Raw genomic sequence first — 18,565 nt, 5'->3', positions numbered from 1 at the left:
TTTCAGAAGAGGAATGCTATAGAAAGGGAAAAAAGTAACTTTAAAAAACTATAGTGGTGGTCCAAGTGCAGCAGTGATGAAATGATAAATTAATTTCCATGCTCTGTTCCAAAACTGATTAAAATTGGTACCACCCTTAATTATGTGCTGTATTTTTACAGCAAAAAGTAAATAGTTGTTCAGTACTAGAACTGCACAGGAATTTGAGGAGAGGCTGGTGGTTGCCAGCAGAGGTGATAAGCAAATGTGACAGAATTCAAGCATGCCTGGTTGGGACAAGAATGGAGAGAGGTGAAAAGAGCAAGATGGGAAAAGGCCAGTTATCCAATCTTGCAAGGCCTTCCTGCAATTCTTCACAATCCTCTTGTGATTTAACAACTCAAAATACAAATCACTGTGAAGCTAGAAGATGTAAAAAGGTAGGCTGACAAACTAAAGAGCATTTCTGTATTCTCTGCACATTTGATCATTCACTCATTGTTTACCTTTCCAGATCATTTATAAATATATTAAAAAGTATTGGTCCCAGAGTAGATCCCTGAGGCATTTGACTATTTGCCCTTCTCACTGAGAAAACTGACCATTTAGTCCTACTCTCTGTTTCCTTTCTTTTAGCCAGTTTACAATCCAAAATAGCACATGGCCTCCAATTCCATGCTTTTTGATTTTCTCAGGAATCTTTCATGGGGCACTTTGTCAAATGCCTTCTGAAATTCATAATATACTACATCTACCGACTTACCAATATCCACATTTATTAAACCCTTCAAAAAAAATGTAGCGATTCGTTAGGCAAGATTTTCCTTATGTAAATCCATGCTGGCTGTGTCCCATTAAACTATGTCGTTCTATATATTCTGTAATTTTGTTCTTTAGAATAGTGTCCACGATTTGCCCCAGTACTGAAGTCAGACTCATAGGTCTATAGTTTCTTAATCATCCCTGAAGCTCTTTTTAAAGATCGGCGTTATATTAGCCATTCTCCAGTCTTCAGACATGACAGATAATCCAAACCATAGGTTACAAATTACCAATAGCAGATCTGCAATTTCATTTTTGGTTCTTTCAGAATTCTGGGGTATATACCTTCTGGTCTGGGAGATTTGCTGCTCTTTAGTTTGTCAGCCTACCTTTTTACATCTTCTAGCTTCACAGTGATTTGTGACCATTGAATACAGTTTTTGGCACAGGTATCTCCCTAATATCATCTTCAGTAAACATGGAAGGAAAGAATTAATTCAGTCTTTCCGCAATGGCCTTATCTTCCCTAAGTGCTTCCTTTAACCCCTTGATCATGTAATGGTCTAGCCAACTCCCTCACAGGCTTCCTGCTTCAGATATATTTTAAAAAATGTTTATTATGAGTTTTTGCCTCTAAAGCCAGCTCCCACCAGGACTATGAGATGAAAATTATGTCTACCTCTTCATTCAGTGCTATACATTCTAGCTCTCTCATCTTACTATTTTGACTTCTAGCATTAGCATATAGACATTTCTGGTTTTTGTTGATATTAAGTCTCCTTATCACTTGATTGGGGAATTTTGGACTCTTTTAACTCAGGTGTTTCTTTACTTATTGGCACATTGGCTACTATTGCTTTTGTTGGAATTTCTCTCTCGGGATGCCCTAACTCCTTTATTATTTTAGTATCCTTTGAAAATATCTCCCTCTAAAACGTGCTGCTGAGCAACTGTCAGGTTTCCCCTATGTTCTATTTTAAAAGCTGCTGGCGATCTGCTACTGTTTTAACAAATTTTCATAATTTTGTGTTATCTGCAAATCTGATCACTTCACTCATTGTTCCCTTTTCCAGATCATTTATGAATATGTTAAACAGCACAGGTCCCAATACTGTGGTATTCAATTAACAACCTTTCGCCATTTGGAAAACTGATAATTTAGTCCTGCCTTCTGTTTCCAGCCTTTTAGCCAGTTACCAATCCACAAAAGAACACTGCCTCCTATACCATGATTTTGTAATTTCTTGAGGAGTTTATCATGGAAGACTTTGTCAAATGCCTTCTGAAAGTCCAAATACACTATATCAGTCCCGAAGATGCGGCACAGCTATGGGAGAGGTAGAGGAGGAGGAGAGTCAGACCGAGCCCCAATAACAGGCAGGTGATTGGAGCGCTGCCAGGCTGCCACCCGCTGATTGGCCCCCGGCCTTGCCTGACTGGGTTTTACAGTGTCCAGTTACGTTGTTACTGGACACTGTACAACAGGCTGCAAAACCAGGCTCTCCGGTCGAAAACAGGGCAGTTGGTCACCCTAATCCATATAGAAGAAATGAGGCTATTAAATAATTTTAATGGTTGTTTTTATGGTTATTTTATGGTTCTTTTTTAAAATGCACAGAAAGACTTTGGAACTTTTCCTTATTGTATGTTTTATAGCCAATTTAATGGCTGGGGGGGTCATGATGTGTGTAAATATCACTTTAGCTTGCCCCCCCCCCCCCCCCCTCTCCATACTTAGCTTGCTACTCTGTCACCACCCCAAATACTTCTGTCTAGAGATTAACTGTCCCCAGGACAGGTTTGGGACCCTCTGGCTTAACCTGTGGGAAGGAGGGGCTTGAAATGTTGTGCATTGTCAAAAAAAGGAGGAGGGGGAGTTGCAAATAATGATGAGAACCACTGATCTAAGAATGGTTCAGTATGCCTAGGTCAATGTCACTGCAGACATACTGCATATATGTAGTGTGCCGGAGAAAGCTGGTTCCTTCTTCCTGCCACAAATAAATGCACGCACAATGCCACCACTCCCGCTCTAAAATCGTTCTTCCTTCTTTACTCTTCATCCCACTTTGTTAATAATTTTGCTTTCACTTTGTTTTTATTTGCTGTTTTGCCACCTTTTAGGTGATAACTCAAAGCTGCCACTTTAAAAGAAAATTTGTTTTTTGTTGTTTTTGACCATCTGAGATATGCTGTGGGATCAGCAATGTTCTATCCTCTGGGTCATGGCGGTCCAATAAAAGCAGACACTTCAGTTCATCTCAGTTTGGAGATTTGCCATTTCAACAAAATGCATTAAAAAATTAAACCTCCTGCTATAAATAATTGGAAGTCATTGTTCCTTTTTCCTTAAATTGGGGTTTGTTATTATTTTCATTGACAAAACATTTCCAGAACCACATTCAGGCTTTATTTTATCTATAAATTAAAGTGTAATTGACCCCCTTGGACACAACACCAATGATATTACAATCTGTACGAAAAAGTTGATAAGGAAGTGGAAGGACTGGCAGTTCAAAAGATCTTGTAAAATATTTTCGTGGCTATTGAATGCATATTTAGAGCATTGGGTTCTGAGCAAATGTTGAGCAAAAAAAGTGCTAAAAGTCTGCAAGTGAGTTTGTATACATAGTTTTGAAAGAGCACAACTTCAGCACAAGTTTCATTTCCTGCAACTTCTAGCAAAGAAAAATACCCAAGGAGAAATCGGGCAAGCAAAAACTTCTGTAAAAAAGCACAGTGGGACTTTTGCTGACATCTTAAATGAGGCATTTTCCCACCGTACTTTTCTGTAGACATTTTAGCTTCCCTAATTTTTTTTCTGTAGATTTTTTTTCCTCACTGCAATTACAGAAAATTAAATCCTTGTAGAGCAGATGTGCTATGTCCAATTTACTCTTGCAAAGTAACTGTCGGAAGGGGGTTTTGTATATTTTTGCCTTACTTTTACTGATGCGTTTCTGAGGGAACCCTTTGTGATACCCTCTTTCAATAGCTACCAGCTTTATTCTTCAATATTTTGTTTTTGGTTTGGTTTTTTTTTTAATTTTTCTTTTCTTTGTTTCATTTCTAATGCAACCATGTATTGCTTATTCAACAGTGAACCGTGTCCATTGAGTTCTTTTAAAGTAAATGTCCTCCCCCCTCCCCTCCCGACCTGCTTTATCATTCCCGCTCCTTATTTTGAATACTTATCAGTTCTGTCCAAACTCCTGTTATTTTGGGAGGTCAAAGCCGCCTGCTCGACACTGGCTGTGTTTCAACTGCTTGTCTGCTTCAGGGATCATGGAGGAATCTCGTTTACCATCCTACGGTTCAAATTTCTTCACCGACTGAGTGATAACACCTTTTATCACCCTTTATCACCGACTGAGTGATAACACCTTTTATCAAGAATTGTTAATTAACCCCATTTCCAACATAAAAAATATGATAGACCCTATCATACAGCAAGCGTCGGAAGTAGGATGGATTACAGAGAAGGAAGCCCAGTTTTTAACAGTGGCTCACCCGGTGTGTCCAATTTCCTATCTAGTCCCTAAGATACAAACACCTCCAGGATGCCCAATAGTATCCTCAAAGGGTTCACTACTAGAAACTTTGTCCAGGTTCATAGATAGAGCACTTCGACAGTTTATACCACAGATACCCTCATACATTCGGGACTCTGCACATCTGATCACTCTCCTACAAGAGTACCAACAGGAAAACATTGAAACCCAATGGGGTCCGGAGCAGGCCCCACGTGTTTCCTGTCCTCGGAGCCTCCCAGCACAGCTCAGGAAGCAGAATCAGCAGCTGCATCATCACCGGAGGTGGGACCCACCAGCCCTTTAAAGTAAGCCCGCGACCCGGGGCGTCGCACGCCTAAGGAGCACGACCAAGGAGCAGGCCCCTTGGCGCGCCCCTTAGCGCGCACCCTTCCACCTGTCTTTACTCAACTCTGCTACCTCAACTTAAAGACCAATCAGATTGACATTATTCTCTATCTCAACCTCATTCGCAATCTCTGTCTTTGTTCCTCTACGCATATCAGTGACTCACCTGCAAACTTCACCTGAATCTCCCGCCCTCACCCTTTTCGCCATCTCCCTCACCTATGGATCCTCGCTCTATTCCCCGCTTTCACCTTCCCCACAACAGACCCCTATACCACCAAATATACAAACCTCCTCCCTCTCATAAGTCCCTCCTTCCCATCCTCACCACTCCCCTCACCCAAATACTGGGACTCACCATCCTTTCTATCATCCTTTTTAATGCGCAATCCCTCTCGAAAAAAACGCCAAGCCTCAATGACCTACTCACCGACTGTAAACCTGACATCTGCGCCATCACTGAAACATGGCTTAGGGATACTGACACTGTACTCCTTAACCAACTACCAACCCTCTCCTACAAGATTATCTCCATACCAAGACCCAAAAAACGAGGAGGCAGTCTCCTTCTCGCTTTCAAAAAACACCTCAACCTCAAGCTAGCCCAAATTGCCTCCCCACCCAAGCTTGAAATTGGCCTTTTTAGATCCCCCACCTTCCAGATTTGTTTAATCTATGCCCCCCCAGGATCCATTGAACATGACCCCTCCCCCGCCATAGAATACATCTCCGACAACATTAACATTGACACCCCAGCCATCATTCTTGGATATTTCAACCTCCACATTGACTCTACTCCCCTCTCCTCATCATGTGAAACTTTCCTCACCGCCCTCCAAGCCATAGGCCTCAAACAGATTATCACCTCCCCCACTCACCAAGCAGGTCACCCATTAGATCTCATCTTCATAAACCACTGCTTCCTACCCTCCCATACCCCTAAGTGTTCCCCGGTACCTTGGTCCGACCACTTCCTCATCGAAACACTCCTCACAACCAATACACCCCTCCCTGCCAATCGCTCAAAAAACTCCACCATCATCTTCAGGAAACCCTGCCCCTCCAATGATCTAGCCACTGCTCTCGCCAGAGCTATCCCCGAGCTCAACTGCTCTAACCCTGAAGCCGCTCTGGACTCTTGGAGTAACCTCACACTTGAAATAGCCAATAAACTTTGTCCCATCTCCAAACGCGAAATTTGCCCTTCCTCTAAAAACTGCCAACCGTGGTACACATCTGATCTAAAAACACTAAAGAACAAACTTAGACAACGCAAAAGAATTTGGCATAAAACCCCTACACCCCAACACACATCTAGCTATAAATCGGCCCTCCACCACTACAGAACAGCCACCCTCAACACTAAGTGGGACTTCTACGCCTCCAAGATTCACAAATACACATACAACCCAAAGGCCCTTTTCGCTTATGTCTCAGACCTCACTAAATCATCCCACCCCCCTATCCCAGACAACGAAGCCTCCTCCAGATGCGAAGAAATTGCTCAACACTTCCATAATAAAATTGCCAACATCTTGCTAAGATTCCAACAACCTGCCTCCTCATCCCCCACTTATCCCCCTACAACACATGCCCCCCTCGAAACGCTGGAACTCACGTCTGCTAAAGAAGTTGAAACGATCCTCAACAGTATCAAACCTGCCTTTTACCCCTCAGACACCATCCCCACAAAAACCCTCCTCTCCATCCCAAATATCATCGCCAAACCCATAGCAGACATTATTAATTCCTCCCTCGCTTCAGGCGCTGTCCCAGACATGCTCAAACAAGCAGTTGTCAAACCCCTCCTTAAAAAACCTTCCCTGGACCCCAAAGATCCATCTAACTTCCGTCCCATTTCAATAATGGAAAAAATATTAATCTCCAACTCTCCGAGTACCTTGAAAACAATAAAATCTTACATCCGGCCCAGTTTGGCTTTCGCAAGCTGAAACCCTCCTACTCACCCTCTCTGACCACCCTCTCTGACCACATCATCAGAGGCATGGATCAAGGCAACTGCTATCTCCTGGCACTATTAGACATATCTGCTGCCTTTGACATGATCAACCACACCTTCCTCCTAAACCAGCTGTCCCAAATAGGCATAACCGGACTAGCTCTCATATGGTTCAAATCTTACTTAGCCAACAGAAAATTCACTGTCAAAATAGGCAACTCTGAATCCGCTCTCTACTCCCTATCTCAAGGCGAACCTCAAGGTTCCTCCCTATCCTCCACCTTATTCAATATATATCTTACCCCCCTCTGCCAATTCTTAACGAACCTCGGACTTAAATTTTACCTCTATGCGGACGATGTCCAAATCATCATCCCCATTCATGACTCACTCTCTGATGCCCTAAAGCAGTGGGAAAAGTGCTTCACCTCTATAAGCAATTTCCTCTCAAACCTGCACTTAGCCCTAAACACAAACAAAACTGAACTCCTCCTTATAACTCAACACCAAACTCCCAAACCCTCGATATATAATGACCCGATCTTCAATGCCCTATCAGCCCATCTATATGTTAGAGACCTCAGAGTCCTCCTAGACCAGCAGCTTAACCTAAAAAAACACATCAACTCTATTCTCAAAGAGGGCTTCTACAAGCTCAATGTACTGGAAAAACTTAGACCTCTCCTTCACTATCATGATTTCTGGACCGTCTTCCAGACCACTCTATCTTCAAAATTTGATTACTGTAACGCACTTTTTCTTGGCCTCCTTTACTCCACTATAAAACCCTTACAAATGCTCCAAAATGCAGTAGCTAGGGTCATCACGAATACAAGAAAATCGGCCCACATCACCCCCATCCTCAAAGACATTCATTGGCTCCCCATCCAGTCACGCATTATCTTTAAAACTTTATCCATAATTCACAAATCCTTACACCGCCATAACTCCAACTGGCTGGATGATCCGCTCCACCTTACACACACTGACCGACCCACTAGGGACATCAATAAAGGCACCCTCCATATACCTTCCATCAAAAAAACCCACCTCACCACTACTAGAGAACGTGCTTTCTCCATCGCTGGTCCTAAGCACTGGAACTCACTCCCGGCAGTTCTCAGACTGGAATCTTGCTCCTCTAAATTTAGGAAGAAACTAAAAACTTGGCTTTTTAGGCAAGCCTTCCCTGATTAATACCCGAACTCTGTCCACCTGCCTCCATTATCCCCCTGCTTCCCCTCTTTCTGAGCCCCTGTTTCCTTCCTCTCTCGCACTCGCCTATACCTCCTTCTTTTACCCTTGGATTGCTCCTTCCGCGCAAATGTTTAAATCTCCTCCCCAATCCCTGCTCACTTTGTATATAAGTTACTACCAAGCTCTCTTGGTATTTTGCCTAATTGTTTAACAAAGTTGATCTATTTTACTTTCTGCCCTTTCTGTCGTTGTATATTATTATCTCTCCTGTTTCCCCCACCCCTGTTCAATGTATTTTCCATCCATCAGTTGATAATGTAAACCGGTATGATGTTGCACACTAATGTCGGTATATAAAAGCTTCAAATAAATAAATAAACAAATAAACAAACAAACCTTTTTAGTTACAATCGACATCACAGCACTCTATACCAGCATCCCTCAGGATGAGGCATTAACAGTAATTACAGCAGCCATGTCAGGAAAACAGAACCATCATAGAACATCAACGGAGTTCATAGTAGAGTTAGCTACTATAGCTCTTCAACAGAATTACTTCGTGTTTCAAGGAAAATACTACAAGCAAATTAAAGGCATGGCAATGGGAGCCACAATGGCTCCAGATGTGGCTAACCTGTATGTAGCCACGTTTGAGGAATGATGGATTAAGGACTGCCAGTTTAAACAACATATACACACATGGAAAAGATTCATAGATGACATCTTCATGATTTGGCATGGAAATGAAGAAATGTTAAAATAATTTATGGAATGGCTAAATTGTTGCATCCGTTGCTGCTCGACACCCTCACTCCGCCCTCTTTACCTCTGTGGTGACTCCCTCCGGGTCTGATGGATGGCTGGCTAACATGGCGTCTCAATGCGTCTCCTTCCAGTGTCCCCGGACCGGCTCGACGCTGCAACTCCGCCATCTTGTCCTGATGTCTAGGGCGTGCGCGCGCGTCCCGACTCTTGTACCAGCAAGGGCGCGAACCTCAGGGGCGTCCCCCTGAGATGACATCATCTGCTTCCAATATTTAAAGGTCTTTGAAAATGCTAACAAACCGAGTTAGCAAGGATACAGATACGGATACGGATACGAACAAGGATACGAATAGGATCGCAAGGGATTCGTTCCAAGTTACTCTGCCTCCTCGGACTTACCAGAGGTACCCGCTCCTTGGGGGCCTCACTCTTTTCTTTATTTTCAGATTACAGATAGGAACCTGTACTCGCTCCTCGAGGGTCCATGTTCTTGGACACTCTGAAGATTATCTTCTGCCTGGAAGCTATCACTGCTACAAACAACTGTGAGTTACCATCGCTCTCTCAGAGCTTTCCCTGGAACCAGGTACTCGCTCCTCATGGGCCTAATCCTTTCCAGCTCCTGAGCTTACTCGAGACCTTACGTGAGTTTTGTCATCTAGTTCTATTCATGAACTCTGCCTACTCTGCCTACTCACTTTCTACAGTTTCTCAACAAACTCAGCCATCCTGGGATCGTTGTTCCTGTACCTGAGGGACTACAGCCCTGCCGGGCATATCAGCTCACTACTGCCACCTCTGGTGGTTTCTAATAACCTGTTTAATAAAAGAACTAATGTGTGTCTGTCTCCATACTCCAACCTAGCCGGTGGTCCCTCTCGGGGCATCCTCCCGAGAGCGTGGTCATCTGCCATCGGCCCAGGGATCCACCCACAACTATATCAGAGCTTTCTCTACAGATTGCTCCTCCTATCTGATTGCTCCTCCCATCAAGCATCTTCTCCATACAGATTGCCAACTCGAGCAGCAGATATACATTAGATTGCTAACTGCTTAGCAAATCGCTAACAGATTGCTAACTCCCAGCTCTAACACAGAGCTTTCCTAACAGATTGCTAACTCCCTAGCAACTCGCTAACAGATTCCTAACATAAATACACGGAACCCACACTTAATATTCACCGATCAACACAGTACACAACAAGTGACATTCTTGGACATAAAAATTTCTTTACATCATGGTAGATTTAGTTTTTCAATTTTTTGAAAGCCTACAGACCGGAACATGATTCTACATTATTCATCATTTCACCCAGATCATTTGAAAGCCAATCTACCGGTAGAACAATTTTTAAGATTGAGGAGACTTTGCTCCACAATAGAAGAATTTCAGATTCAAGTGGAGGAAATGAAAATGAGATTTCATCAGTGGGGATACCCAGAAACAATCATCAAGAGAGCTTACAAGAGAGCCAGATGGGCAAATAGGGACCTACTGCTACAACAGCGAGTGGAACCACCAAATGATCGGATTGTATATGTTTTGCCCTATACACCACATACATATTGATTAAAAGCTAGCATTTTAAAACACTGGTCTCTCCTACAGATGTATCCAATTTTTCAGCAAAAACCAATGTTTGCGTTAACAGGAGCTAAGAATTTTAAAGTTCACCAACAACAGAATCTCACTCTACAGGAGGACAAAGCACCTGTGGCAGGTGCAGCACATGCGCACAGATGCATACAGGAACAGATTTGGAGATACCAGGACGCCAACGGTTCCATTTTCAAGACCAATACCCTTGCGAATCAACCCATGTAACGTATGCTCTCTGGTGTCCGTGTAATAAGATCTACATAGGAAAAACCATGCGTAAATTAAAAATCAGAGTACAAGAACACATCAGTCGTATCAAAAATCAGAAGGAGGGAGCTCCACTTGTTGAACATTGGCAAGAAGAAGGCCATCAGGTTCAGGAATTTACTGTAGCTGTCCTTTTTCAGCTCAGACAACACCCATGGGGTGGGGACTTGGATCTGCGATTGACAAGAATGGAACAGAGGTTCATTTATACATGGAGCACTGTAGCACCTCATGGGCTTAATTGGGAAATAGACTCGTCGTTTTTTTGAACAAAAGAAGAAAAGAATATACCGATCTGGGAGAAGGACCAGTGAGGCATGACAACCTGAGGATCAGTTAAGAATTTAGAGATTAAACAAAAATAGGGGGGTAAAGAGGAGAAATTGGAGCCCATTGGGCACCACTCAAATTTAGAATCAGCAGATTCATCCCAGAGCTTTTAGTGAAAGGAGCCCAATAACATTAAAGATAATGACAACCAAAGAAAAATAAAGGATAGTGTTTCGATCCCACATTAGCTCAGAAAAAAGAGAGGTGCAACAATAGGGGCGAAGTGAGCCTGCTCAAAAGAAGTGATGCGTAACAATAGAGGCAATGCCGGCTTAAAAGTAAAAAACAGCATGAGAGCGATTCACCTGTAGGGGATGGAGTACTTAGATTTGATCAAAGAAGACCTAATGCACAATATAAAACCAATTGGTGGAGGAGAACACAACAACAAATAATGAATAAGGGATAAATGCTGTTTTTAAATTGAGCGGTAATACACAAAGTAGGCAGGGACCGGTTGTCCCGCACACACAGGGCGGAGGGTATCCGGTATACAGTGAAAGGGATAAATGCATTGTTTTAACATCAGCTCAAAAGTGGCTTAATAGTAGAGGCAAAGTGACCCTGCTCAAAAGAAGCGATACAATAGAGGCAAGAGAGGCAATGTCAGCTTGAGATAAAAAAAAAAAACAACGCAAGAGCGATTTGCCTATAGGGGATGGAGTATTTATTTTCAATTGAAGAAGGCTTAATACACAACACAGAATTATTTGGAAAAAGAAAAATAAATGGAAAATAAAAAAGCACAAAAGATCTATGTAAAAAAAGAGAAGGGACCCATGCCGATTTATTAATTTAAAGTTTTTTTATACCGGTATTCGTCGAAACATCATATCGGTTTACATGTAACGTGTAACAGCAGGGAAATACATTAAACAGGGTGAAATCTGAACTTGGCAGGGTATATAGATGAAGGTTAACAAACTTTGTTAGAGTCAAACATTGCATATCTTAAATCAGGAAAAAGCCATAACATTGCAGTTGGTATTTACAATTAGTTAACGAGTAGTTACCAAATTTTATTAAGAGTAAAACATTGCATATCATAAATAAGGAATAAGCCATGACATTGGAGTTAACATTTACCATTAGATTGAGCAGATAAGATTGATGGGAGGGGGGAGCGGCAACAAACATTGCAGGCAGGGACCGGTTGTCAATCAGGTCCAGCCTATACAGGGCAGAGGCTATCCGGTATACAGTGAATCAACGAGAAGGCCTCCATCAAGGTCTGCTTAAACAGGAAAAAAAATTACAACAATTCAGATGGGATATTGCCTCTAAAAACACATATATTTTTGGATTAAATAAATAGCATTTATCATGAATAAGAAAAGTGAATGAAACAAAACAAACGAAATGTCAAAGATCAACAAAGTTTTGGTAGCACCCAAGGGTGCTAGTGGCCTCGCTCTGATGAAGAAAAAGGTGATTGGCCTGGGTGAATTTAAATAGCTAGAAAAGAGAAAAGATGCCGGATAACAGATTGAAGGCGTCACTCATTGAAACGGAAGTCATAAGGAAAACTGTATGTAATCGGAAACCCTAGAAGTGGTTACATGGAGATTTCATATGAATGAATAAATTTAAGTAATGTACCGTTTTTAAATATAGTAAAAACAATGGGATGGTGTAATAACCGCAAGTCAGTGAAGAAATTTGAACTGTAGGATGGTAAACGAGATTCCTCCATGGTCCCTGAAGCAGACAAGCAGTCGAAACATGGCCTGTGTCGGGCAGGCGGCTTCAACCTCACAAAATCACAGGAGTTTGGACAGAACCGATAAGTATTCAAAATAAGGAGTGGGAACGCTAAAGCAGGTCGGGTTGACCGCCAGGGGGAGGACATTTACTTTAAATGAACTCGACGGACACGGTTCACTGTTGAATAAGCGATACATGGTTGCATTAGAAATGAAACAAAGAAAAAAAACCCCAAAAATTTGAAGAATAAAGCCGGTAGCTATTGAAAGAGGGTATCCCAAAGGGTTCCCTCAGATATAGTGACCGCACATTACCACGTATCAGGGAGTTTCCTTGATGGTTGGTTGTTGATGTTTATAATAGATGGAAACAGAGGTTGGATTGGTGATTGGAGTTTTGTAACTGTGGCAAAAATTCTTGGAACATTGTCTAGAGTGCCCACTGGCCAATTAACAAATAGCATTTCCCTGATTACCATACTGAATCCATGCATTGTAGTTGTATTAAACTAATCCTTTTTTCTCTACCTTATTACCCAAATTATTTAGTGTAACTCCTCTCCCATGTCCTCACTAGAGAAGGGGGCTTGTTGGAGTACTGGGACCTCTGAGTTCCAGTCACAGGTCAATCCTGAACACGGAGAAAGATTAAGTCTTCAAGGTCTTCAAGGAACAGAACTACAGTCACTTCTAGACTATTCGCCCCACCAGAGCTCTTCCAACAAAGTAAAACTTTACTGAAGTAAAGCTTGCTCAGTGGTGGTAACTTAACAAAGTGATGAATCTATATTTTCACAAAGTCACAAGTCTCCAAATCACTCTCCTTAAATCCCTTGCTCTCACCAGCAGGAATTCCTTGGGGAATAGGCTCTAAGGCTTCCTGTCTCTGTAGGACAGGCCTGGTACCTGATTTTCTAAGATGCAGCATGTTGAACTCTTCTTAGGTCTCCTCCTCTCCTCATTGCTCCTCATGTATTGAGCCCAGTAGACACTGATTCCATGCTCCCTCTTTGCTTCGGTATCAAGACGGCACCTGTATGCAGAGACGGTTCTATAATGAGGCAGGGTGAGGCAGGGGCCTCAGGCGGCAGAATTTTGAGGCGGCAATATATGCACCACCCCCCGAGTGTCTGCCTCACACACTGCCCTCCGGTGTTTGCACACATCTGACAACGTGCAGCTTCTTACATCACTGTGGTGCCGGTGCACCAATCATTTTCTGCTGCTGCCTTGTGCCTTAGAGCCTGGTTAAATAAGATGCTTCCCTTAACTGGTTCCCCTTTTCGGCGGCAATTGTGGCCTGTGCTGTGCAGCCTGCAGGGCTGCCTTCCATTCAGTGTCTAAATTTAGCGGTTTCCACCTGTCGCCTGCTCTACAGATCAAAGAAAACGGTAAAGCTGCAAGCCCGAGCCTCGGTTCCCATGTCCCCTCTGCTGTTGCTTGATGGCCTGCAGAAGAGGAGGGAGTCTGGAGGACAAAGAAATGGCTGCTGAGGAATGTCAATTAGTGAGCCTCAGGTGGGGACCAAGGGGGGTAGAATGGGTCAGCAGTCGCAACTTGCAGAGCCAATTTCAAGGCAGCGGCTGACAGTGCACACACACACAGACCAGAGACTTGGGCGGAGCGGGGCAGTGCGGTGATGAAAGCAGAGCAGGAGACCTGTGGGACGCATAAGTAAGCAGGCTGCAGGCTCTGCTCTTCGGTAGTAGCACTGCAGTGACAAACTCCTAATGGAACCAAGTGATATGTTCTGAAATTCCCAATCTTTTTTTTTTTTTTTGGGGGGGGGGTATCCAGATACTACTCACTCCAACAGGATATGTAGAGTTAAGATGTCAAGACAGCACCAAATCAAATTACCATCTCTTTCCTTAATAAAGTTTATTACTAGCTGGAATCCCTTGCAGGCCAGTCTGAGATTACAGAGGTCTCTCACTCCCACCTTCCCCTAATTCCACTCAATTGGTTACAGGAAGGATTTAGCAACTATTCTCTCCTCTTTACCAATACGTAAAGAGAAGAGAAAGAAGAAAGTGACAGGGAACAGGCGCTGCTTTCTTCTGCAGTGGGAACATCAATTTACTACCACACTATAATACCCCTAGCCAGTGCACTCCAACCTTTTTTTCAATACCACCCCATTTCAATACTTTAAAATTCACATGACCCCAGATATTGATCAAAAACAACTAGCAGAAATCCCCTGCATCTCTCCCCCAAAGCAGGGGAGTGTGTGAGTGTGCATGTATGTTAGCATGTGTGGGTGAGAGAGTATGAGAGCATGTGAGTGTGCGTGTAAGCATGTGAAGACAGTGACCATGAGTGTGTGTGAGATCATATGGAAGTGTGAGCATATGTGTGTGAGGGCATGTGAGAATATGAGAGTATGAGCGAGATTGTGTGTGTAAGAGAATCAGCATGTGTGTGTAAGAAAATATGTGTATATCAGAGAGAGTGGGAAAAAGTTTGGGGTAGATTTTCAAAGGGTTATGCGCATAATATACGCGTATAACCCTTTAAATACCCTCCTGCGTGCGCCGAGCCTATTTTGCATAGGTTTGGCGGCACGCACAAGCCCTGGGATGCGCGTATGTCCCAGGGCTTTGAAAAAGGGGCGAGAAGGGGGCGGGGGCATGGCGCAGGTCCGGGGACAGGACCAAGGCCTCCAGCACAGCAGCTGTGCTGAGGATGGCGCACCGGCAGCTGGCCGGTGCGCGCAAGATACACCTGCTAAAGGCAGGTGTAAATACTTGAAATACAGTGGGGGGGATTTAGGTAGGGCTGGGGGATGGGTTAGATAGGGGAAGGGAGGGGAAGGTGGGGGTGAGCGGAAGAAAAGTTACCTCTGAGGCCGCTCCGATTTCGGAGCGGCCTTGGAGGGAACGGGGAATGCCATCGGGGCTCCCATAGGGCTCGGCACGCGCAAGGTGCACAAGTGTGCACCACCTTGCGTGCGCCGACCCTGGATTTTATAACATGCGCGCGGCAGCGCGCACATGTTATAAAATCGGGTGTACATTTGTGCGCGCCGCATAGCACGCACAAATGTACCCCGCGCACGCTGGTTTCAAAAGCTGCCCCTTTGTGTACAGCCCCTTTCCTTCCCTCAGTGATTCAGGACAATTTCAGGGTGACTGGAAATCAAACGTTCTCAGGTATGGAAAGCTGGAAATAGTTTTATCCTTATTAATTTTAATCATTATTAGATGTTTATTTGATGTGTCTGCTTTTTTTATTTTATTGTTTTTTTGGGAACTTTTAAAATGTGACTTTAATTGTGGAAGTTTTTTCTATTTGTCAGCTGTTTCGAAATATTTATTTATTTATTTGTTTATTTTGCCATTTTGACTGATGTTTTATATTTCCAGATTTTAATGTTTTATGGTGATATTTCTGTTTTTCCATTGTTGCACGTCATACAGAGTCTGGCTTTTCGCAATTTCCATTTCAGCTTTTGTCTGCACGTTTCTGTTTATGCTTTATGGTCACTTGAATCTGATTTGGTGAGGGTGTATCTGTGTTCTACTATGTGATGGAAGTGAGGTATTCTGCTATTGTGTAGTTTTTGTGTAGGGATCTATAACAGTCTGACGTGATCTGTTTTCTTAATAGGGGATATATTGGTATTTTAGGGCCTGATGTAATATTTGCATTGTTGCATTTTCATGGGTAGGATTCTTACTGTTTGAGTCCTGACAATTACTGCAGTTTTAGTATGGCAGGTTTACTATATTGTAATTGTAGTTCAGTTTATTCATGACTTTCTAAGGGCTAACCCTACTTTACAATAAGCCCAATACCCATGGGTTCCAAGTGTCTTTTTTGCAGGATTTTTTTATTGGAATCACAACAGTGCATGTACATATAATGGGGCAGATTTTTAAACGAGCGCGCGTGGGGTACATTTGTGCGTGCTACCCGGCGCACACAAATGTACACCTGATTTTATAACATGCGCACGCTGCCACACGCATGTTATAAAATCCGGGGTCGGAAATCGGAGCGGCCTCGGAGGGAACTTTTCTTCCGCTCCCCACCACCTTCCCCTCCCTTCCACTATCTAACCCACCCCCAGCCCTACCTAAATCCCCCCCCCCACCTTATTTCAAGGAGTTATGCGTAACTTGCGCGCGCCGGCCAGCTGCCGGCACGCCATCCCCCAGCACAGCCACTGTGCCGGAGGCCTCGGTCCCGCCCCCGGACCAGCACCCCACCCACAACCCCGCCCCCTTCCCGCCCCTTTTTCAAAGCCCTGGGACATACGCGCGACCCGGGGCTTGCACGCACCGCCAAGCCTATGCAAAATAGGCTCAGCACGTGCAGGGGGGGTTTAAAGGGTTACGCGCGTATATTACGTGCGTAACCCTTTGAAAATCTACCCCAATATGCATGTTATTGGAAGTGATATTTTTACATTAGAAGACTGTATTTTGAATGTTGTTTTCGCATAACTTTATTTGAATATGGGGGTGCAGGGCTGTAAGGTTCACAGAGTGTTTTAAACTCTTGCACTGGCCCTGAGAAAGTGAGCCACACACAGACCCTCACCATTCAACTATCGCCCACTTCCCAAGGGTGCAAATGCTGAGGAAGGATGGAAAGTAGATAGTAGGGTTCCGAGGAGTGTGGCAGGATTGCCAGCTTCCTAGAAATATCACTAATCCTCTTATCTTCCACACCTCTGTGATCGCTGACCCCTGCCTTCACACTTTCCCAGCATTTCAAATCATTGAAAGGGCGAGACTCCAAAGGGGACACCACCACCTTGCCATCTCGATGATTTGATCTGTGTCGTGCCACATCTTGGGGGGGAGGGGGGTGAACACCATCTCCTCCCTCGCCTCAGGCAGCAGTTGGCCTTGAGCCGCCCCCACTTGTATGCCAACCGGACAAGCTGACATCAAACTCATGGAAGGATGGGCAATCTTCTCTTTATGATATTGTTTTTTCCAGTGTGCCATAAGGATTTTTGGGTGTCCTATTGGGCTAGAAAGGTGGGATATCGGCTGAAATAGAACTAGAGAGGGAAACTCCAAAAAATAGAAAAATGGGAAAGTAACCTTCAGGTCTGGATTACTAAAACAAGAGGCTTTTGCAAGTCACCCACAACAAACTCACTTTGGTGCAACCCACTGCAGGAGAAGAAAAGAGAACACAGTCCCTCCAAACTTTGCTCTGCCAACTTCTGTCTCTTGGACTCTCTTGGGGGTCACTATAGCAAATTTCAGGAATGAACTGTAGTGGCACCTCCCATAGGAGAATGCGTGGCATACTGAATGGTTCAGTCCACTTACCTACTGTTTCCATCTCCAACATGACCTCACTATGAGAAATACATTATTCAGATAAGGATTCACTGGGTCTTTACACAAGGAACATCAGCTGATATTGAAGAACAAGGAAAAATATAACATTTGAATCTGATTTACAAAGTACTGCTTTACACGTATGATAAATCCAGTTCCACCTTCCCTTTTTTCAGAAAAAAAACTATTAAAAGCAAGTTCTGCACTTGAAGAACCTTGTAATATATATCGGGCACAGCATTCAGCAGGGACACAGTGCTACACCTTGCTGCCCAAAGGGAGAAACACATTCATCCAAGCAATTGCAACCCTTACCAGTGAATGTGATATAGTTTTATGTTTCATTCTAATGCCGTCCATTTTATTTTGCTTCAACAGAGTCTGGGAGTGGAATCTATCCCACCGCCATCCCCCAACGCACCCAATACAGAATTCAGCTTCTCAGTTGGTTTTAAAGATTTAAATGGTAAGTAAAGTGAATATTAATCTTCAGTTACTATTAGAGGGATACCATCTTTTAGCAAATAAAAATAATATCTGCAAAGCTTAACACTCCAACTTGCCATATAAGGGTGTAGTGCAGTAAATCATTTTCCAAACAATGTTATGAGATTTTCTGGTCAGGATAAACATTGAGGGTCCAAGCAAGCAGCATAAAGGTGCCATCCAGCTGTGAGAAAGAACAAGGAAATCACCAGTATCTGATGCAGAGTTTTGGTAGTAAATGAATATACTATGAAAATAGAAGCTATAAACAGCCAGTGACATCAGACATAATGCATAAATAGATCTGTTCCTTATGTTCTGATGAGAGTATG

At 43.4% G+C, this 18,565-nt stretch overlaps 1 protein-coding gene across 1 annotated transcript in view; it reads left to right on the top strand.

Annotated features, from left to right (window-relative positions):
• The window catches only part of APBB1IP (amyloid beta precursor protein binding family B member 1 interacting protein), a 281,248-nt gene that overhangs the window by 96,493 nt on the left and 166,190 nt on the right, over nt 1-18,565 (top strand). The window contains exon 3 of the mRNA XM_029588668.1: nt 18,126-18,213. Coding sequence (XP_029444528.1) covers nt 18,126-18,213 — 88 coding nt within the window. The remainder of the gene's footprint in view (nt 1-18,125; nt 18,214-18,565) is intronic.

Source organism: Rhinatrema bivittatum, chromosome 2 (genome assembly GCF_901001135.1).
Source record: "Rhinatrema bivittatum chromosome 2, aRhiBiv1.1, whole genome shotgun sequence".
Lineage (NCBI taxonomy): Eukaryota > Metazoa > Chordata > Amphibia > Gymnophiona > Rhinatrematidae > Rhinatrema > Rhinatrema bivittatum.
The sequence above is the reverse complement of the archived record's forward strand: the minus strand, read 5'-3'. Positions and strand labels throughout refer to the sequence as shown.